At 33.7% G+C, this 22235-nt stretch overlaps 2 protein-coding genes across 3 annotated transcripts; one reads left to right on the top strand and one right to left on the bottom strand.

The window, feature by feature from the left end:
* Positions 1–418: 418 nt before the first annotated feature.
* LOC100249976 (protein SIEL) lies at positions 419–8368 on the bottom strand. 2 transcript variants are annotated; one of them, XM_010655082.3, is made up of 9 exons: positions 7598–8368; positions 6548–6628; positions 5586–5849; positions 5021–5212; positions 4341–4481; positions 3893–3982; positions 2455–2969; positions 1368–1921; positions 419–1285 (listed from the first exon to the last, which is right to left on the bottom strand). In XM_010655082.3, the coding sequence occupies exons 1-9, from the start codon at positions 8264–8266 to the stop codon at positions 1266–1268; spliced, it is 2526 nt and encodes an 841-aa protein (XP_010653384.1). In that variant the 5' UTR covers positions 8267–8368; the 3' UTR covers positions 419–1265. The 2 variants fall into 2 exon arrangements, with proteins under 2 accessions (XP_010653384.1, XP_010653383.1); XM_010655081.3 differs by having other exon boundaries at positions 419–1921.
* A 2460-nt stretch (positions 8369–10828) lies between these two features.
* Positions 10829–22001, top strand: LOC104880025 (protein FAR1-RELATED SEQUENCE 5-like). The gene is made up of 2 exons (XM_059739351.1): positions 10829–12487; positions 21729–22001. Exons 1-2 carry the CDS (start codon positions 10829–10831, stop codon positions 21999–22001), a joined length of 1932 nt encoding a protein of 643 aa, XP_059595334.1.
* Positions 22002–22235: the final 234 nt, after the last annotated feature.

The raw sequence follows: 22235 nt of genomic DNA, 5'->3' as shown, positions 1-22235 counted from the left end.
AGCTGCCCCTCCCTCTCCCAGGTTTAGGAGAGCCGGTCTCATTATCTTCACCCAAGTTTGGGTGATTATGCCCCTATATTGTCACGTGTTCAACAGTTGCTTCCAAGCCTTTTATTGATGCCACTTGACGAACCCTGTAACTGCCTTCCTCCAGATCATGCCACATGCTTCGTGATGCCTCCTTACTATTTGCCTTTCCCCATAAGAGATGTGTTTAGCTTCTGAAGTTCCTCTCAAAAATCCACTAGCATGCATTCATGCTCGTGTCCCTCTGATCCCTTGCAACTCTTCAGATGTCAACCCACATGTCAAAGAAATCCTTTCTACCTTGTTAAAGGCGAGTCACCTCTGTTTGACTGGTTTCAACATCTATCTGCGCGGTGAATCTTTAACGCATTCCACAGGCCAACAAATGATAGAAAAATCAACTTGATTCACTAGCCCACAAACATCGTTTAGCTAAGATCATTTTCATTTGGGAAAAATAATAGACCCATAAAGGTTTTGCACCGAGCCAATGCAGATGGCTGTACATGTATACGATGTTTATCATTACGCTTCACAAGCCACTCGTACAAACACCAAACCCCAACTAAAAAACCCGCCACATAGAAAAATAAAAAATAAAATAAAAAAAATCAGAACATAGGCAAGCGTATCAAAGCTGAATGTATTTGATATTTTGATTAGAAGTCTCTGGAATCCAGCTGTTTGTTTGAAAAATGGCACTCCGGCCTTCCATTCGAATGCTTCCACAACCCCTCTTTTCTTGAAAAATAACACTCCTGCCACTTCTCCAGAAAAAGAAACAAGTGCACATCTTGTCCAGCATTTTGGTGAATATCGAACCCAGATCCTTCTTCATTGGAATCTACAACTTCCATGTCCATTCAAAAGGATCTCAAATGAAAATGGATTTAACATCTTGATTCATCCTCGACTTTTGGCCAAAAAATCCTTGGATGTAATAAATACTCCTGTAATATCCCAGCAACACAAAAATCACCATGGAATCATGCCAAGATAAACTTCTTTTTCCTGGCAAATATACACCAGCTCCCTTGTTGGGCCACCACAATCAGTGATCAAGTTAACATCCTCAAACAAACATTCCATTCCTATGCATACCCTCAAAGTGAGAGACATTGCTTTTGGGGTTCTGTAAAAGGGTGCCATAAATGTGAATTTCCTGACCTCATCACAGCCTCCAGATTGGTTTAAATCCAAAAAGACAAACTCCATTAATTGTTCATGTACAATCATCCTCAGCCACAACCTATTCTCACTGGAAACATTATATAAAGTGATCTCAAGAGGTATACCAACAGGTAATCCTGAAATGAAAGGAAGTGGTTCAGTGTCATTACCAGGAAGATCTATTTCTGCCTTTATGTGCTTGGGACTTCCGCTCAACCTAAACTGCTTGAGGGAGAAAGATTCAAGTAACCTCTTCAACAGAAATGGCCTACAGGAAGCTCCATCATTATATGTGTCAATTTCACCCAATGATTTCTTGAGTTCTACGACAAAATTGTAAGGTTCAATAGAACCTTCTTTGTGAAGAAACTCTGCATGAGAAATTATCATCGACAACTTCTTCAAGGTAGCATTATGGCAGCAGATTTCAACTTTAGACAGCCTCAGAATGCAGGTCACAAGTATCAGCTCCAAAACATGCAACTCCTCTTCTTTACTCAATCCCCTGAACCTATACCTCATTTCTTTAAGGTTCCTGTCCAGTTTTCCCAATAAAAGGTTCAACTCTCCAATTCTATAAGACTGGGTCTTTCTTGGAGGCAGAAAGTGCTCCCAGACCTTGGCAAGCAGTTTCACAACCCGGAGATATTGAAATGTAAAGGCTAATGTGTCAGCAGATACAAGTGAGTCACTCATATATGTTGCCAATTCTTCCCTGAAACTCCTACATTTGTCAAAAAACCTGAAGTCAATAATATTAAACAAGAGAAAATCTGGTAATAAAGTAAAAGCACAGGCCAAGAAGGGGTGTGCCAAAGCAAGGCCTACGAAAGGCACCTCCAAAATGAAGAATAAAAGAGAAAGTCAATAGAACACTAACCCATCCTAACAGTCACCTATAATTTGGCCCTTTCAATAAATCTATCTATATGTTCATCAACCTTGGAATTATTGGATATGTTATAATTTTGGTCAAACAGTACTCCAGAACAGCAGATGTTCCTCAATCCATAAACCAGTCCTCTCTCCATGAGCAGTATGCACAATGCACAGAGAGGCATAGGGTGCTCATCCAGAGATGAGTTTCCATGAGGTTTCTAATTGATGAATCCTCTATACAAGTTATGAAGTACCAATCTATTACCCTAAGCAGAAGTACTAATTTGAACCTTAAAACAAGGAGGCAATGGGTACAAAAATAAGACTATGGCCTATACAGGCATAAAATATGTCAAGGAAAAAGAAATGCTTTACAACCTCAACATCCTCAGCACTTCAGCCATGCATCCCTTTTGTACCAAGAACCAGATATCATTAATCTTTAAAAGGATAAGCTTTATGGACTTGGCTACTTCACTGTGCACCTCAAGTTGGCAATCTAAAAGTGGAGTTGCTGACTTCCTGGGCTCTAACCTCTTCTGATTTTCATTTTCAGAGGCCCCCTGCTGCAAGGACATGCCAGCAGGACTAATCATATCAATGCAGGAACAATTTGGAATATCACCTTCAATCATGGGAAAAAATGACTCTGAGTTATCAACTATGGTGGATTTACTGCAGTGAGACAAGTAAGCTAAAAGGGTATTTTGGTTCATGACATCCTTCAAAGCATGAGAGATCCTTCCTAGCAGTGTAACCGCATAAGAAAAAATTCTAGATGGAATGCTGCAAACTTTCTGAGCTTCTGAAAGTGGAGCTGAGATGGCCAGCACTAGCAATGCAGCAACTCTCACACTATCAAAGTCCAATCTGCCTTCACATGATGGCTCTATCTATGCAAAGGAAAAGATGGTAAAAAATTAACAACGGTTTGATCTCATAAACACTAGTGTAACAACTAATAACATAATACAAGGGGGAAAGGGTATATTATCAAAAACTTGAAAATTGCAAACCACAACATTGCACAGCATCTATGATCAACCAAATGATGAAGACAAAAAAACTCCACACTACTATTATGCAACTCAACTGAGAGATATATGAAACTAAAGTAATTTACAAATGGTTCCAGGTTTCTTCACAATCTTTTCATAATCAATTAACACAAGGATGGTTTTTAGCAATGCAGCAGACATATTCACCATGGTGTCAGCATGCTATTCAGGTTGCTTTTTTATTGTTTTGAACATCTATTACTTAATATTTAGTTGTCTAATGATTTCAGGTCCAATCATCTAATAACATGCATACAATGAGTTCCCTGAAGAAGCAAAATCTGCAAAGTTTTCAAATCAATTATGCTGGTGCTATTCTCACTGGTTTAAACAGCAGGAGGTATAGCCAGGAAGGATGTGTAACAGGATCCCATGCCCCTTCAATGCAGGGAATGCAATACCCACATGGTATCAAGTTCCACAAATACAAATTTGGATAAGAAACACTATAGTTTAAAGATATGTATGTTGCAAGTTCTTTGAATCAGATAAGTCTAAGACCAAAATTTATGCACAACTCAGACCATGATTAGTTCTTTCATGTAATTAAGTGGGTAATTGTTATCAACTTAAGTTAATCTCTGGCTCAATCAAATCAACAATTTGAAGGATAAATTTTTTAATAGGTGATCCTTCAAGAAAATCAAACAGGCCACAATCAAGAAGAAGTGGTCAAAATATTCATGTTTAGCTAAAAACGAGCAAGAGGAGACAAACAATAAGTGATGCACACATAGCATCTATAAGACTGTGCTAACCTCTTGAGAGAACTTCTTGATGATGCAGACCACAAAGTTACCATGATTCCGTCCAATATCAAATAAAACAGATAATATATCAGCTTCATCCTGGATAGGAAAACAAACCATCGATAATTAAAGGGAAAAAAATAAAAATAATATAGCACATAATGTTAAAATTAGGACACATCCTCCTACCCACCTGTATAGGAAGGATAGCATGTACATAAAGAGATCCAGAAAATAACATTTGAGAAAAATAGACCAGGACAAGACAATAGAAAAACAGAGATTTATAATGGCTGAAGAATAGTTTGTCTTTTCTAGCTAGAAGCCAGGTTGGTTTTATTTAAGATTCTTATAAGATGAATTTTTCAAAGAATTCTCAGAAATTTCCAGGGAAAGGCATGTCACAAGTTAGTAAACTTAGAGTAACAGTAAACAATCAAATAAAGGAGCAACAGACCTGTGGATATACTTCCAAATTTTCCAGAAGGCCATCAATAGATGATTGAAACATCTTTAAATCATGTAGCTTCATCAGTCGAAGAATTTTCCTTGCAGTAGATCTTATGAAGGTACTGTTGTCAACTAGAGTACCAAGGAACTGTAGGCTCAAACAATGGCACACTATTAATATGGTGCATGAAAAAAGCATTTTATAGCTATGTTACAAAAAATTTCTTGGTTTGTTACAATTGTCTGGAAGAATGAAAAAACCAAAGAATAACAATGAATTCAAAAGCAGGGAAATTTTAAAGAATTATTACGATCAATAATCAGGAAATAATATTTTTTTAAAGGATATTTTTTTCTTATTTTAGCATTCAGACAACTGAAGGAATTGCCTCGAAAAAACTCCAAAAGTACTTCATATATTAAATACCAGAGACCAAATGCAACAGCCTCTCATGAAGAAAAGGTAATTTTAGATTCACAGTCCCCCAACAAGATCCAATCATGGGAGTTCAAAATCTCCCAATAGATCAGGCAAAGACATTGAACACATTTGTTAGAAGTTTACCATGTGAATGTGCTTGCAGCCTCACACCAACAAAAAGTACATGCACTGAACCCATCAAACATTCATATATACAGTATAACTTTGGATCCTCTTAAAGAATGTAAGATGGATCAGAAATTTACCATGTGCATGTGTGTTTCTTGAACCTTAAGATGGTCACATGTTGCCATATGATGCATTGTTTCCAGAGCTCGTAAACGGACATTCAGTGAATCGTCATTTAGCACATCCATCAACAGGTTTAAGGCTTCACCAGCAAACTTTGCTGAAAGGATTGTGAGCGTATGCAAGGAATGACAGGCAGACCATCGTACCTTCAGATTATACACAATATTCTCACAATTACAAAACATGCCTAAAGAGAAAATAACATTGAGCTGCACGGAATGAAGATAGCTGAATCCCAAGAATGGGCTGTAGTATAATCTAATAACAGTATGTCATACAGTTGGTGAGTGATAGATATGCTAAAAGTCATATTTTTATGAAAGTGAGCGTGAGAATCTGACCCATCAAATGAAAGCTCATAACCTGTGCTGTGCAGCGTGCATTTGGATATACTATGTTGTCATTTAATTTAACTCTGATATAAAATGCAAGGGGGGACAAGATATGGCAACCCAAAAAATGCATCAATAGTTCTCTACTAGAATAAGATTAAAGTGGAACAAAAGTCCAAGATGTCACCTCATAGAATTCATCCTCAAGCCCATGAACAAAAGCTCCAGCAGCAACACATGCCTGTATGTCAAAATGTTTTGGAATGTACTGACCAAGAGATTTTCTTTTTGCGCTGCACTGACCTAGAGGTTTCTTCTCTTTTGTGATGCCTAGCACCCTCTTAGATAAGGTTTGTAGCAGAATATCCTCTGATACAACTCCTATCTTTCCAAGGGCATCAAAAGCTGCAACCCTGACTTCCATACTCATATCTCTTACCATAGAACAGAGCTGCAAGCATTTGAAATGAATGGGTGTCAGGGAAAGGATTCTATGAAATACTTCATTATTGGAGGGTGGCACCCATATTGAGACAAGATGACAGGAAGAGGAAGTCCTACCATAAGGCTGATATGGGGTTGAGGATGGTGTTTTCCTTGAAGATTCCCCAGACAAAAATGTTCTTTAATCAAATTAGCATAACTATCCAATATTTTAAATGTATGGATAGTCTATAACAAAAAATTAATATCAGAAATAGAAAGGGTACATGCAACATAGCCAAAATCAGTCCAGGACAGGAACTGAACTAGGACAGTCTCAAGCCCTCTACTGGATAGCTATGCGAATTTGTGATAAGCTAATAACAGGAGCACCAACTTCAGTCTCTTCCTGTCTCCCTGTCACAAGTACTAATCCAAGTTTAGCAAATACAATGCTCCAATTCCTCTTATCAAATTAAGTTAGTTATGGTACTGACAGTGGTCAGTACCACAAACAACCGATAGTTACATGAACATTACAAAGGGAAAATTTAGTAAGAAAATTTAGCATGAGCTGCTTTCAGAAGGCAAACTACCACTTTTACAATGATAACAATTAAGGATAGCACCTTAATCAATTCAAGTATTTCAAAATTTGATGAGCAAGCAAGGGTGACACTTGAAAATGAAGTGTTATAATAATATATAAATCGTGTTTGAAAGTACCCGAACAAATACTGCATCTGACCAATATCTTTTATTCATCTCTTGGACGGATGCCACAAGCATTTTCCCCCATTCACTGACCTGGATTCACAATGCAGATGAAGCCCATTAGTAGTGTTCTACTCCACAAATCCCCCATGTGGTAAGGTAGGACACCCTCCCGTGCATCCCACTGAACAGATTGTGTTAACCAAACAGAAATTATAACTAAAGGATAAAGGGGTGGGAAAAAAAAAAAAAAAAAAAAAATTCCTTTTTGACCATATAAGCTTATTTGAGTGCACCACTCTTCTAATTGGTAAGAGAGAAGGGTATTATTAACTTCTTGAACATAGAAGAGTGGTGTTAAAACTGGCATAAGAGACTGATTTATCAAGGATCTCAATATAACTGAATAAATAAAGGATTCTTTGGTTTGATGTGATAATTTTTATTTTTTATTTTTTTTTATGAGTATTGATGTGAAATTTGTTACTGCAATGGGTTAAATTGTAAAAAAATATTAAAATTTTTTTGATAGGTAAAATATATATATATATATTTACAATTTAACCCATAGCAATAACAAATTTCACATCATGAAAAATTTAATATTAAATGAATCATCATGAAAAAAAGGGAAGCAAACTGCATCATTAACCTACATTCAGGCAGATAAAACTATTAACGAACCTTCTAAAGTCCTTGGAAATTGATCAAGGCTATAAGGTTTCACATGGAATTCACAACAAGAACATCGAGTATCTATTTCACCTGGATGAGCCAATTTGTTTTCAATCAACAATTGTGCAATTGTTTACAACATAAGGAATTCGTAATTCCTATCATTTCCAACCCCCCACCCCTAGTGGCAATGTGTGGGCACTGCAGTTGATGGTTAAAATACTATTACCTAAACGTGATGGAATAACAGATTAAACTTTCATACTAATTCAATTTTTGTTGTATTTCAACAGGCCCTTCGAAAATGAACACAAGAAAATAATGTTCAACAAAAAGATTAGAAGACAGAAATTAAAGAAAAGAAGATTCAGGCAATCAGTATCTTACAGCATGAACTGCGGCACACCTTACGGAATCCTCCGCATCACCTAGAAGCTCAACAGCACGACAATAGCATCCCTCAATCACGCCACAATCCTCAATAACACTGGACTTGCTCAAACCAACCAAGCCATCCAAAGCAACTCTCCTCACATAAGGATACGGATCCTTCGTAAACCCTAGCATCACTGTAAGCAACACATACGGCCGAATTGGAAACCGGAATGCATTGGAGAGAAACCAGGACCGCACGGACACAGACGGACCGAAGCAAAGCGATACAAAGAACCGGTCATCGAGCTCATCCATCGCGGAAGCCAAGGAACGATCATGCTCGGCAATTGAGGAGAGTACGGCAAGGGATTCGGCGGAGAGGCGAGTGGAGTCGGAGCGGAGTAAGTAAGAGCGGACCGAGTGGAATACGAGGCCAGAGAGACGGCTATGGTGGAAGGCGATGTCGGAGAGAAGTTTGAGAGTGTGGTGAAGAGCGCGAGGTTCGGTGGTGAGTTGCAGAAAACGAGTTAGGGTTTCGAACAGTGCCGAGATTGTAGAATCAGAGGTTGAAGAGTTTATGATGAGAGACCTTGCAGAAGCTAGGGCTCGAAGATTCAGACGCTTATCGTTTGTGGAGAGACTGAGAATGCATTCACAGACGCTCCCTAAGTGCTGTTCCATTGCAAGTTTTGCAACCAATGCAGCCCCTTTGCTTTGCCACCTTCTTCGTTGTACACCAGGCGTAGCAAGCAAGCAAAAAAGCCCGCTCAAGAGTCGAGTCAACCCTGGTCCACCCAAACGCACCGTTTGAAAATAACTTTTATATATAATATTTTATTTTTAATTATAGTTTATATTTGTATAATTATTTTTCAAAATGAGTTCAAAAAATAAATAAAAATATTTTCTAAACAACTTTTACTAGTTTTTTTTGTTCCAAATGATTGAACAAAAACCGTTTTTAATAACAAATTTTGAAAACTATAACAAAAATCTATTTAAAAACATTATTTTACTATTTTTGATTTTTTTTAAATACATTTTTAAAAAAACTAGTGCTTTAGTTTTAATCATTTTTTCACGTTTGTATAATTATTTTTTAAACAACCCTTAAAAAAATAAATAAAAATAATTAAAAGATTTTTCTAGAAAATACTATATTTTTTATTTTTAAAAACAAAATTTTGATATTTATCTTCTAGTTATAAAAAATGTTTTCTTATTTTTTTGTTTTGAAAAATAAAAAACTATTTTAAAAAACACTTACAAAAACCAACCTAACCGTTTGAATCAACTAGATTAGTTTGACTAAATTCTAATGTCCAAAAGCTAAGCCATCCAATCATGCACAATCTATAAAATCATGAGGGAAGACCAAAAAAAAAAAAAAAAAAGGAAGGTAAAATACAACAATTTTTTATACATATGATAACATGCATGTTAAAATTATTTTTTGAAGATAATATAATTAGATGAATGGTAATAATTTGAAATTAGTTCTTCTTTATTAATTTTTAGAAGAAAAAAAATTGAAAAGCACAATAATATGAGAAATTAATATTTTAATTTTCATATTATCATGATTGAAAACTGTGGAGATATGAAAAAGAGAAGCCCTTCAATGCCATGATATGCCCATATGCCATACCATATGGAACGAAGTAGTAGACCAATCTTGAGGTACTAAATGCATGAAGTAAGACCCCACTTGAAGTGGACAAAGAAATAAAAGGAGATAACTTACAGAGTTAGCCTCAGCATGTGAGTGGCCAACACTCAAGAGCCTGCTAACCTTCTTTTTTTTTTTTTTTTTTTTGACCCTTTTATACAGGCACAATTCATTAATGTTATTGTAGACCCCCTTTCAAGAGCCGGGGGACTTTTAGTTTTTTTTAAGGGTTGTTCTATGGTACCCACTCTTCGTTTTGGGGTACCTACCCACATTTGACCCCAATAAAAATATGATATGTGTAAAGTACATATCATTAAAAAATTTATAAAAACTTATCAAACCGGTAAAGATGACTTGTTGGTGAGAAATAATCACATGCATTTCATATATATCTAAATATTACAATTTTTTATAATTTATTATTAAATATCAAATATAATTTGTTATTTAATGCATTACCTAACTTTATCTAAAAAAAGAAAATCTTACCTACTACTCTTATACTCTCATTATTCATATATAAAAAAAAGGATAGTAATTTAATATGAAAATTAAATAATTTCAACTACCAAATTACAAAATATATAAGATGTATTTTGATGAATCAAATTTCAAGATCAAGTTCAAAACTTTTTGAGAGAGAAAATTTAAAATTTGTATTATATGAAGAAGATGAAGGATTTCAAGTGATTACAAGTGTCAAAGGTAATATTTGATATTTTTTATCCAAATATAATTGTTGTAGGAAGAAATGTGATGTTAAATAACGATTTTAGAATTTTTTATGAGTTTATTATAAAATTTTGTTATCAAATTGTTATTAATATTTTTATATAATTTTTTTTTTGTTCATAGATTAAATTTGAAGATGAAGCTTTATATGTCTTGAAGGATGTCAAGTGATTACAAGTGTTAAAAGGTAACATTTGATTTTTTTTTTCCATTTACATATAACTATTGTAGGTAGAAATGTCATGTTAAATGACATTTAAATATGTAATGATTTATAATATCTAGATTTTTTAAATTTTTTTCTGAGAAATTATCATCAATATTTTGTAAGAGAGGGTACGAACTTTCTAAGGGAGGGTACGAACTTTTTAAGGGAGGATACGGACTTTCTAAGGGTGGGTACGGACTTTCTAAGGGAGTGTACGGACTTTCTAAAGGAGGGTACGAACTTTCTAAGGGTGGGTACGAACTTTCTAAGGGTGGGTACGAACTTTCTAAGGGAAAGTACGAACTTTCTAAGGGTGAGTACGAACTTTCTAAGGGTGGGTACGAACTTTCTAAGGGAGGGTATGAACTTTCTAAGGGACGAACTTTCTAAGGGAAGGTACGAACTTTCTAAGGGAGGGTACGAACTTTCTAAGGGAGAGTACAAACTTTCTAAGGGTGGGTACGAACTTTCTAAGGGTGGGTACGAACTTTCTAAGGGAGGGTACGAACTTTCTAAGGGTGGGTACGAACTTTCTAAAGGAGGGTACGAACTTTCTAAGAGAGGGTACGAACTAGATAATGTAATTTTCTAACTACTCTATCTTTTATATTTCAGTTTCTTCATAGATACAATGGACAAAGGCAAAGGAAAGGAATTTATCATTGATTTGAATGATGAAAACTTTGATTACCAATATGATAGCATTGTTAAAACTGAGTCTGATGAAGAGACCATTCTAGTTTCGGACAAGATTTTTAATGATTTAACTGTTGAAGATGTATGGAAGATGGAGTTTAGCTCAGTAGAGGAGGCAAAAGAATTTTATAATTTATTTGCTAAAGTTACCGGATTCAGTGTTAGAAAGGATGATGTGAAACGAAATAAAAATCAAAATATAGTATCTCGTAAGTGGGTTTGTTCGAAAGAAGGATATCGACATAGAGTGTGTTTAGAGAACGAATATCGAAAACGAGAACCTAAGGCAGTAACTCGAGTTGGTTGTGAGGCAACATTTCAGATTGGGTTTAACAAACAAATAAACAAGTGGGTTGTGAAAGAGTTTATGGTTGATCATAATCATCCTTTGGTGGAACAAAAAAATGTCCAATTCCTTCGATCCCATAGGGTCATTAAAAATGTAGATAAAGCTCAATTGAATGCAATGCGAGGTGTTGGAATGGGAACTAACCAAATTATGGATTACATGGTGCAACAATCAGGTGGATATAACAATGTTGGCTTCACAAAAAAAGATCTATATAACCATGTTGATGCTGATCGTAGAGTTCATCTAAGAGATGGTGATGCAGAGGGTGCTTTGGCTTATTTGTGTGGAAAGTCTGAAATGGATCCATCATTTTATTACAAGTACAATGTTGATGAAGACAACCATCTAGCAAACCTGTTTTGGGCAGATTCTACTAGTAAATTGGATTACAGTTGTTTTGGAGATGTGTTAGCATTTGATACAACTTATTGGACTAATGCTTATAAAAAACCGTTGGTCATACTAGTTGGCATTAACCATCACCATCAAACTATAGTGTTTGGATGTGCATTATTGGTAGATGAGAGTGTTAGCACTTATACTTGGGTCTTGGAGACTTTTTTGGACGCAATGAATAACAAGAAGCCTCTTTCTATTATTACTGATGGGGATAAAGCAATGCGTAAAGCCATCAAGAGGATATTTCCAAACTCTTGTCATCGATTATGTGCTTGGCATATTCAACGCAATGCATTCACTAATGTCCATGTCAAAGATTTTACTAATCATTTTTCTAAGTGCATGTTCATGGAAGGCATCGTTGAAGAATTTGAATGTGCATGGAATGACATGTTGGAAATGTTTAATCTTCATGGACATAAGTGGGTGACTGATATATATGCTAAGCGTTCTAGATGGGCAGAGGCTTATTTAAGGGGGCATTTCTTTGCTGGAATGAAAAGCACACAAAGGTGTGAGAGCATGAATGCATACTTGAATTGTTTCCTTAAAACTCGTTTGAAGTTGTTTGAGTTTGTCAAGCATTTTGATAGAGCACTCTCACGTATTCGTCATAATGAGGCAAAGGCAGAGTTTGAGACACACCATTCTTCAGCTGTTCTAACAACCAAACTCTATGCACTTGAGAAATATGCAGGGACTGTTTTCACAAGGCAATCTTTTCTAAAATTTAGGGATGAGATGAAGAATGCAGAATTGTTTTTCCCTGTCAGTATAGAAAATTATGGAGGTTATCGTGTCCATACATTGACCAAGTTTAGAAGCCCTGACAAGATTTGGAAAGTATGTTATGGTAATAGTGATCGGTCTATGAAATGTACTTGTATGATGTTTGAGTCAGTTGGTTTTCCATGTCCCCACATGATTGTTGTAATGAAGATAGAACACCTTGAAGAAATACCTGAGACTTGTATTATGAAAAGGTGGTCTAAGTTAGCAAAGGAAACGGTCCAAGTTCATCATGACAATGAAAGTCAAGGTGATGCGACTAACATCATACGATATGGTGCACTTAGCTCTATGTGCTCACGGATGTCTTATTTCGCATCTCAATTTGAAAAAGCTTTTAAAGAGGCTAGATGTGAAATACAAAGACTCACTTGTCAAATGGAAGAACTTTGTAAAAATTCAGTGGAAGAAAGTGAACGAGAAGATTTGAAAGCTACGAAACACCATGTTCGAGATCCTATCATTGTGAAGACGAAAGGTAATCCGGGTAACTTAAAAGACAAATTTAAGAAACCAAGGCATTGTGGGAAATGTAAGAAAGTAGGACACACTGTTCGAAAATGCCCAGAGTTCGTCAACACTCACAATGCATTTATCAACATTGAAGATTCAATTGAAGATATAGTATGTTCAAACACACATTCACTAAATTCATTAATTATTCACTTTATAGTTATTTTTATTTGGTTAAATTGGTTGAAATAAAAAATTGAATTCTTTATATTAATATAGGGGGACATGCCTTCATTACTAAATCACAACATGGAAGATGGATCAAGACACGGGACAAATGAATTTTCTCAAAATGTAAGTTTAACATTTTTTAAGTAATTTTTATTATGATGTGAAAAATATTACTTATTAGAGTAATTGAAAAATTAAATCATATTACATACAACACTTGGCACATTTCAGAATGGTCCAGAAACAAGCTTAAATGATTCATGGCTCGGGTTACATCCACCAAATTACTTCACAAACCAAGTAAGAGTCATAGAATAAATTATTTACACCACATATCATATATCTATATATTGACAGAAGTTCCTTAGCATTTAGTATTTAATCATATGAATTTTCTTTCAAAATATTATGTATAACTGTAAATATTTTCAATGTAGGTCACCATGAACCACTTTACATCTGGAATTTTAGGAGCAAGTTCTACATATCATAACCAATGAGTTGTACTACAATGCAAAAAATTATGTACAAAAAAAAAAATCAACTCTTGATTGTATTCTATACTCTTCTTCTCTTTATTTTTGCATGATTCTGAACTTTATCTAATATTATAGCTTTCTCACTATTTTCATCATCAAGAAGTAATTTGATTGCCAATTTGTGTCTTATAGCTGTAGAGTCCCAATGGGAAGGGGTTGAACTTGAGTCCATGAAATCGGATCTTCGCATATGATTAATGACATGGACTCCACAATCCCACCTAACAAATAAAATGAGTAAACATTTATCTAGTTAGTACATAGAAATATTATCTTGAACACATTATATTTGAAGAAACAATTATGCTTGCTTACCCATTGGCTTGCACATCTACCCATGTAGGTCTTTCAATGGGAACACTTGATAAATTCTTTAGATGCCCATTGAGATTAAAAAAATGTGCACACTCTTCAACCTAATATTCATATCGTTATATCTTTTAGCAAAATAAAACATGCTATTTAACAACTAACATTAAAAAGTAATAAAATTCATTAAAATATAAGACATACCATAGTTCTCACAGATGACGTTCGCATGTCATCCCTTTCTATTGATGGTAATGAATCCAATATATGAATATTATGTTGATGAAGATTTATAACACACAAATACCAATGATCCAGACATGTATTGTGCATTAGGATGTATATCTAAACAAAACACACATTTTAGCATTGATAATTATTTACAACTATGCTATGAATCCAACTTCAAATATGTACCTTATTGCAATCATTCATTTCATCCATGTGTTTGATAATATGTGTGAACATCTTGGTAACAGTTGCCAATTTTCTACCACCATGTAAGATTATTTGCTATGCAAAAAAAAAAAAAACATATATATATCACAATATTTATTAGGTTTATTTTTTTTTCTTTAATAAGAAATATAATGGATGAACATACCGCAAATGTGGTGGGTAAGTAGCATCTAGTAGGCCATATTCCTTTGAATTTGTTCTCAAAACTATTAAGTTTGCATGCAAACACATTTATGATCTAAAAATGAAACACAAAAAAGTTAACAATGTTAATTATGTAATAGAATTAATAAGAATTGGGTTTATCCTTGTATTACTCACCACATCGAGTAATTCTTGTCTAGGCCCTAAAGTCAAGAAGTCTGCTTGACTTGCATGCTCATATTGAAAATTAACAAGAAGTTCATTGCAAAATATAAGATATTTAATAAGTATAACTTTTAAAACATGACATACATAAAGTATAGTCAAAATAATTGGTTTACACACCTTTTGTCCAATGAAACATCAAACACATAAGCAATAACTAGAGACTCAAGTGTACTCAAGGAATGTGAATCCTCCACGTTCGGCAAAATGGACATGGGGATTATCTATATTGAAAACATCTCTAACAAACATTAGTTATCGTTCACTATATTATTAAGTATTTAAAAAATACTACATCAATGAAGTAACATATTACCTCTAATACCTTTTGTGATCCAACAACTATGCTTGGAAATCTCTTAGGCTTTGACATCTTATTGGATTGATGAATGTAGGGTGACACCTTGAATTTACTAGGCTTGCGTTCCATTGTTGATCGTGTTTTCTTCAATTGACGTGGGAGCACCACCAATGAACTTAGTTGTTCTTCTTGTTTTTCAACATATGGAACATCAACATTAACCTATCATGTATTTGAACATTAGTATATATATATATATAGAACTTTGTAAAAAACTAGGTCTTCATAATATGCAAATACCTTTTCATCGTGACATTGATTGTTGACAATGGGAGAAACATGTAACTCCATGTCACCACATGAGTCATTCTCACTCAATCTCTCTTCTACGACAACATTGCTCATAGGAAAAAACAAACGTTTCAATTCCATATATTTTTCTTCAAATTCTCTAAAAGTTGATTTTTTACAACTTTTATCCATATTAGAAACATTTGTTTGTAGCACAAATTTTTTCAACTTCTCAAAAGCTTCCTCCATACCCATCAAACTTTTTTCTTCAACCTAGTAACAAATAAAAATTTCCAATATCATGAAAAAAAAAGTTCAAGATGAATAAACTAATGTAAATAAATATAGTATGAAAAAGTACCTTATCACCATCTTCTACATTTCTCATATCATTATCTTTATGATCACTTGTTCTCTCATCTTTCTCAACCACCTTCATTTTTTCATCATTTTCATTTTCCGCACCATTAGTTTGCTCTATATCCACACTTTGCCCAATTTTTATAATCCATATCGTGACCTATAATTTATCCATAAACTTTATTATAATTGCAACATCACATAAACAAATAAGTTTTTCAGTTAGTAAATGTATCTTACCTTTGGATCATCATAACCTCCAAGTGTTTTGATTTTACGTTTCATCCTAGAAACCTCATCATCTCCCCATTCATTTATACGAGGGCTATATGCATTAAAACGTAAGTTCATACCCTTCTTTGAGGAAATGTGGTCTAGGTAGAAAATCTGCAAGAAATAAATTCCAAAATAATTATAGAGTTGAATATATCACAAATCTATTATTGTTAAAAATATCATAATATATCAACTTTGTTAAAAGTGTATTACCATTAGAAAAAATAAACATCCAGAAATCCCACTGCTTCGTTTCTTGGATTTAAAGTCGTTTATGCCTCGTACAAGGAAGAAGAATACTATTTGAGCCCAATTTATCTTCTTTATTGATGCGGTGTCTTGAAGGAGATGGAGGAAGGAAGGCTTGACACTAACTTTCATTGTTGGACATAACAAGGCACCCAAAACAAATAATACAAAACGAATTTTAAATTCATCCCCACATTTCTTTTCTTGCCGTATTTGGTTTTCTAACATCAACAATGACAATTTTCCCTTCCCATCGCAATACATGTTGTATAAATCATTCCGTTTACTTGTGCATCTCTCTATATCTACCTCCACTCCCTTAGCCTTCAAGCCCAAAATTAACTCAACATCCATTGGGGATAATTTAATGGAAGTGTTATGCACACTTAATGTGCATGAAAGAGTGTCAAAATTCTCTACCAACCAATGACATAAACTATGATCAAGTTTAGTACATCGCAATCCTAAAATACTTCCAAACCCTATTTCTTGTATGACAGCCTTTTGATTAGGTTGCAAGTGTTGAAGTAGTTTATACACCCGATCAGGCGAACAACGCGTGTGAAGATATGACTGGAAGTCATAAATATACATAAGCATATATATTTTAAATTGAAAGAAAATATTATCATAATTTAAAAACATAAATTTCAAATTTCTTACCTTTGATGCATTTTTTGAGTTTTGACCCTTTTGTTTTATATATTCATGAGGGCATTTTTTAGACTTCTCTAAGAACTCTTTTTTTTTCTCCATTTGAAAGGGATTGCCACTTTTTCCCAATCTCTTTTCGCAACTGTAATATTAAATTAGTTAGTTATCATATAGAGTATAAAAGTTGACTAAAAAACATAATATGCAAATATTCATTTCTTTTCTTACATCATTATTTATTATCAATTCCTTGTTATCTTTTTTTCTTGCGAGTACTTGTTCTTGACTGCAAAAAACATCACATAAAAATGATTATATTTTCAACATATGAATAAATATCCAAAATGAATTAACTATATATGTATATATATTCTTACAAATAATAAAGCCATAAACCCATAGGAAGTTTTGGGTTTGAAGGGGGATCATTCTCTTCAAATGATTGTTTGCTCCTATTTAAAACACAACATTATGAATGTAATTTACAACTAATTAAAACTATGTACTATATTCAAATAATTAAGTGACAAATATAAAATCTTACATATTTGGCTTTCTAAGTCAAGATGCAGTAAGACTGCTCAAAATAAGATAAACTCCTCTTATATTAAGCAACTGTCTAGTCTGCAACATAGTGAGCATACCGATAAGAATTAAGTTTTGAATTTGACAACAATGAGTTTGAAAATATTTGTAACAAAATGGAGTTTTTTCTAAAAATATTAATCATTATTTAATCATTAGATCGATGAGTTAAACTAATTAAAATAAATTTAAATTATCAAATAAAAATAATTTATTTACTTTAAATCTTTTTTTTTTTATCTTATCTTTTTTACATAGCATAGCAAAAAGGCATTTTTTAAAATTATATCAGTTAATTTATAATTTTTTAAATATAATAATGTCCAAATGTTTTAAGCTCTTTTATCATTCTTTTCATCTCCTTAGGATCTTGTTTCATTGTATGGTTTAGTCGCATTTTGTAATTTCCAAATTTCATTACAAGTCCTCTAAGCTTCGTAGCTGAAAGTCCACCATACTTTTCTTTTAACGCTTCCCACATTTCATGAGAAGTTTGATATACCTCATACTCAATCATAAGATCATCTTGCATACAACTTAACAACGTTATGCGAGCTAAAGAATTTTTTTGTGAGAGATGCCACATCAACAAGATAAATATACATGTCATGTCTGACATATCAAATTATTTACATGTTATGTACAAAACATAAAAAAAATGTAATAAATAGAAGGAAAACTAATTTTCTCCCTTGAAACTAAAAGAAACAATGTTAGGATTATACACAGTGTCTTCTATAACTCTAGAAGTTGTTTTCAATAACCATAACCCTCTAAGATTTTTATGCCTACTAGAATTTGAAAATCTTGCATTTCGCAAGTTAGGAGAAATAGAAAGCACTGTTGTTCGTCTGATGGCATTCTTCACGAAGCATGTTTCCTAGTGTTCCTTGAAAATAGCTACTAGGTCATCAAAAGACCTATTTGTGAAACCATGAGGCCCTTCTTGAATGGATTCTCATATATTTTCAAGAACTTTTTTCTCAGGTTCTGTTAATGACATTTGTAGAATATGCATTTTACAGTTTGACTCTAAGATATATTCCTCTTCGAAACGTTTGAACATATTAGCCACATGATCCACATGTTCATTTGTAGAATGGCTAGGGTCCCTCTTGTAGTTCAAGATTATATCCAAACGCGGCCAAGGTCCACTACCCCTTAGTACTTTCCTAGTTCTCCTCAATCGTACCATTTTGCACCTGACCAAAAGAATTTAATTTAATTTTAATGAGTAACATATACTCATACTTTAATTAAATATTTGAACAAATGAAATTTTAATTAGAAACACACAATTATAAAAACAAAATGTCTTTTATTGTCCCTCAAATTTTTATTATTATTTTATACACAAGTCAACATTCATAATTTCAAATAAACAATATAACACTAATAAATGGTATTTTATATCATATCAAGGTACTTTATTTGAGATTTAGGTTCGAATCCATGTTGCATTATTATTTCTAACACTAAAAAGTTCAAAAGTCTAAAATTTTATTACATTTTAAATGAAAAATAAAATTAATTTATATAAAATATTTTATTTGAGATTTAGGTTCAAATCCATGTTGCATTATTATTTCTAACACTAAAAGGTTCAAAAGTCTAGAATTTTATTACATTTTAAATGAAAAATAAAATTAATTTATATAAAATATTTTATTTGAGATTTAGGTTCAAATCCATGTTGCATTATTATTTCTAACACTCAAAAGTCTAAAATTTTATTATATTTTAAATGAAAAATAAAATTAATTTATATAAAATATTTTATTTATATTTAATTTCTAAAATTTTATTAAAAATATGTGATAACAATTTTTTCTATTAACATTAATGTATTTAAATAATTAAAATTATTAATAATTTATCTTATCAAATTAATTTTAATTCATAAAATATCGGTAATAAAATTCGAAAGTTCAATTTATATAAAATATTTTATTTGAGATTTAGGTTCAAATCCATGTTGTATTATTATTTCTAACACTCAAAAATCTAGAATTTTATTATATTTTAAATGAAAAATAAAATTAATTTATATAAAATATTTTATTTGATATTTAATTTCTAAAATTTTATTAAAAATATGTGATAACAATTTTTTCTATTAACATTAATGTATTTAAATAATTAAAATTATTAATAATTTATCTTATCAAACTATTTTTAATTCATAAAATATCAGTAATAAAATTCGAAAGTTCAATGGTAAAGATTTAATCAAAATATAAATGGATAATTACTATTGGTAATGATTTAAACAAAATATAAATGGATAATTACTAATGGTAGTGATTTAATCAAAATATAAATGGATAATTATTAATTATTTATATATAAAGACAAATTCCTAAAATGCCCTATTTTAACTGCCTCTCACACTCGGGGCTAGGGGCGTCAAAGAAGGCCTTTTCTCCCTCTCGAGAATCCCTAAAAAGCCTCAGCCTCCAGACCAAGAATCCCTAAAAAGAGGCTCCAGCTCCGACCACTCTCAATCCTCGCAGGTACTAATCTAATCATGTTATCATTTTTTTTTTCAATACCCATTTGATTCTCAACAAAATCCATCCCCCATTTTTGGATCTGTTTGAAGGGTCTTTTTGCTTTTGTGCCATTCGATTTAAATTTCATGAACCCTAAATCCACGATTTTTTAGCCAGGTTGAAAAACACAACCTTTGCCTGTAAATCATGACCAGATTACTAAATAGTATCTTTTGTTTTTTTCAAAAAAAATGGACAGATTTTGTATCCTTGTGCGCAGCCTGGACTTGTAGGAAATATAGGGAAATTTCCAAAAAAAAAATCGATAAAAATACCAACATTTTACTGATATTTTTGAATTGGTCAAAATATCATGTTTGTGCGTGGCCTGGACTGGTAGGAAATATCGGGAAATATTCCAAAAACTTGGTAAAAATATAGTCTTTCTCAAAAATATTACTGGAAATTTTTGACATTTCAATCACTACCATATAACATAAGATGAGTGAAGTACCTGTTCTGGAAGAGTAGGTAGAGTTGCCTGCAGGGGGAGATTGGTTTCGGATCCGCCAAAGCCCGCCTGATTCTTTTCTTGCTGATTTCTCCTTCAAAATCCCCACTCAACTCACTCTCTCTGTAAATATTCATTTCACCCGAAAATTCCATCTCCACACCCTCAAATTTCTGAAGCTTAACTCTCTAAAATCCGGGAAAGTTGTAATGCCCATCAAACTAATAGCTCATCTCTCCGAAAATAGGCGTCAAGTGTAATACCCATCAGATAAATTTTTGTCTTTAGACAAGATTAAGCAAGATAGAAGCGGGAAATCAGGTGACCGGCAACATGTTGTTATTTTTTTATATATTTTTAAATTTTTTTAAAATACATAAACCAATTGGACGGTCCAGATTGAACCATTTTCATCCAATGGTCAAAATTGTTTTTTGGGTAGGTACCGAAGTGGTACTGTAGAATTTTCCTTTTTTTAAAAAGGTTTTTATAACATTGGAAGGGTGTCTTCTCATCACTAACAGCTGGCAGCACCCTAGACAAGTGGGGGGACCCTTTCTCGACTATGAGGCAACCGCATTGGACAAGTAGCAGCAAGAGGGAGTTGGCGGCGATGCTGGTGGTCAGAGACACCATGCCTGCTAACGGGTGAACAGGAGAGCGAAGGAGTGGCTTGCTAAAGAAGAGAGGAACAGAGGAGAGGGAGATGGAGGAATCCAGAGAAAGGGGGGAATGTTTACAAGCAAGGAGAGGTGGTAGGGGGCTGGTCACAAAGTGGTAGAGAGGAGCATGTTCTTGGGTTGTCGGGTTTTAGGCTGAGGAGTTCTTGGAGAGCTGAGGAAGAATGAGAAGCTGGCTGGGGAGTTTTGGAGTAAAGATTAGAGCTTGAAGATGGTGGGAGAGGAGCAACTCTTGGCTTGAGGAGAGCTTCCCAGGTACAACTCCTACAGTTTGTTAGTTTCTCATTTTTTGTTATATGGTTGGATTTCCATTTTTAGTTGTCTTTGTGAGCATCAGTTTGTCATTTTGGTGTGGATTGGGGGATCCATTTGTTTTTCTGGGTTTAATGACACCTGATTTCAAGAAAATTTGAATGAAAACTTGAGGAGCGGTAGAAAAACGGGCAGAGAAAACTTTTCGAGGATGGTCTGAAACAGAGAAGAAATGAGAAATGAGTTTTTCTGGCGCTTAAGAGGATTCTGAAAATTTTTCGAAGCTGGCTGGTGCTGGCTGCTGGCTAGTGCTGGTTAGTGCTAGCTGGCGTCGCCGCTACTGCCGCGAGGAGGTGGTGATCGTGCTGAAGCCAGGCGCGGAGGGAGAGGCAAGCTGGAAGAAAAGGGAAGTCTTGGGCTTGGGCTTGAGTTGGGGCATTAGGCCCAATCCTATATTGGCTTTGGTTTTGGGTTTAAGTTGGAGCCCAAGCCCAGGGTTGCTGATGGAAGGCCCAATTGCTCCTTATGCTAGCCACTCTCATGGCCCAAGTCTATGATGAGTGAGCCCATTTAGTTACTTCATATCCTAACAAGTTTTAAGTCTTTAATTTTAATAAATTATTAGCTTATTCATGCATTGTCATTTTACTTATTTTATTTTATTTTTTATCTTCACCAATTTAGTTAGCTCAAGCTTAAAGACAAATTATTAATTGTATTTTATTTCGAAATTTATACTATTCGATTTCACTAGCTTAAACATTATGATTATTAATTATTATTATTATTTC

The sequence above is a fragment of the Vitis vinifera genome, chromosome 8, assembly GCF_030704535.1.
Source record: "Vitis vinifera cultivar Pinot Noir 40024 chromosome 8, ASM3070453v1".
In the NCBI taxonomy this organism is placed as follows: Eukaryota; Viridiplantae; Streptophyta; class Magnoliopsida; order Vitales; family Vitaceae; genus Vitis; species Vitis vinifera.
The sequence above is the reverse complement of the archived record's forward strand: the minus strand, read 5'-3'. Positions and strand labels throughout refer to the sequence as shown.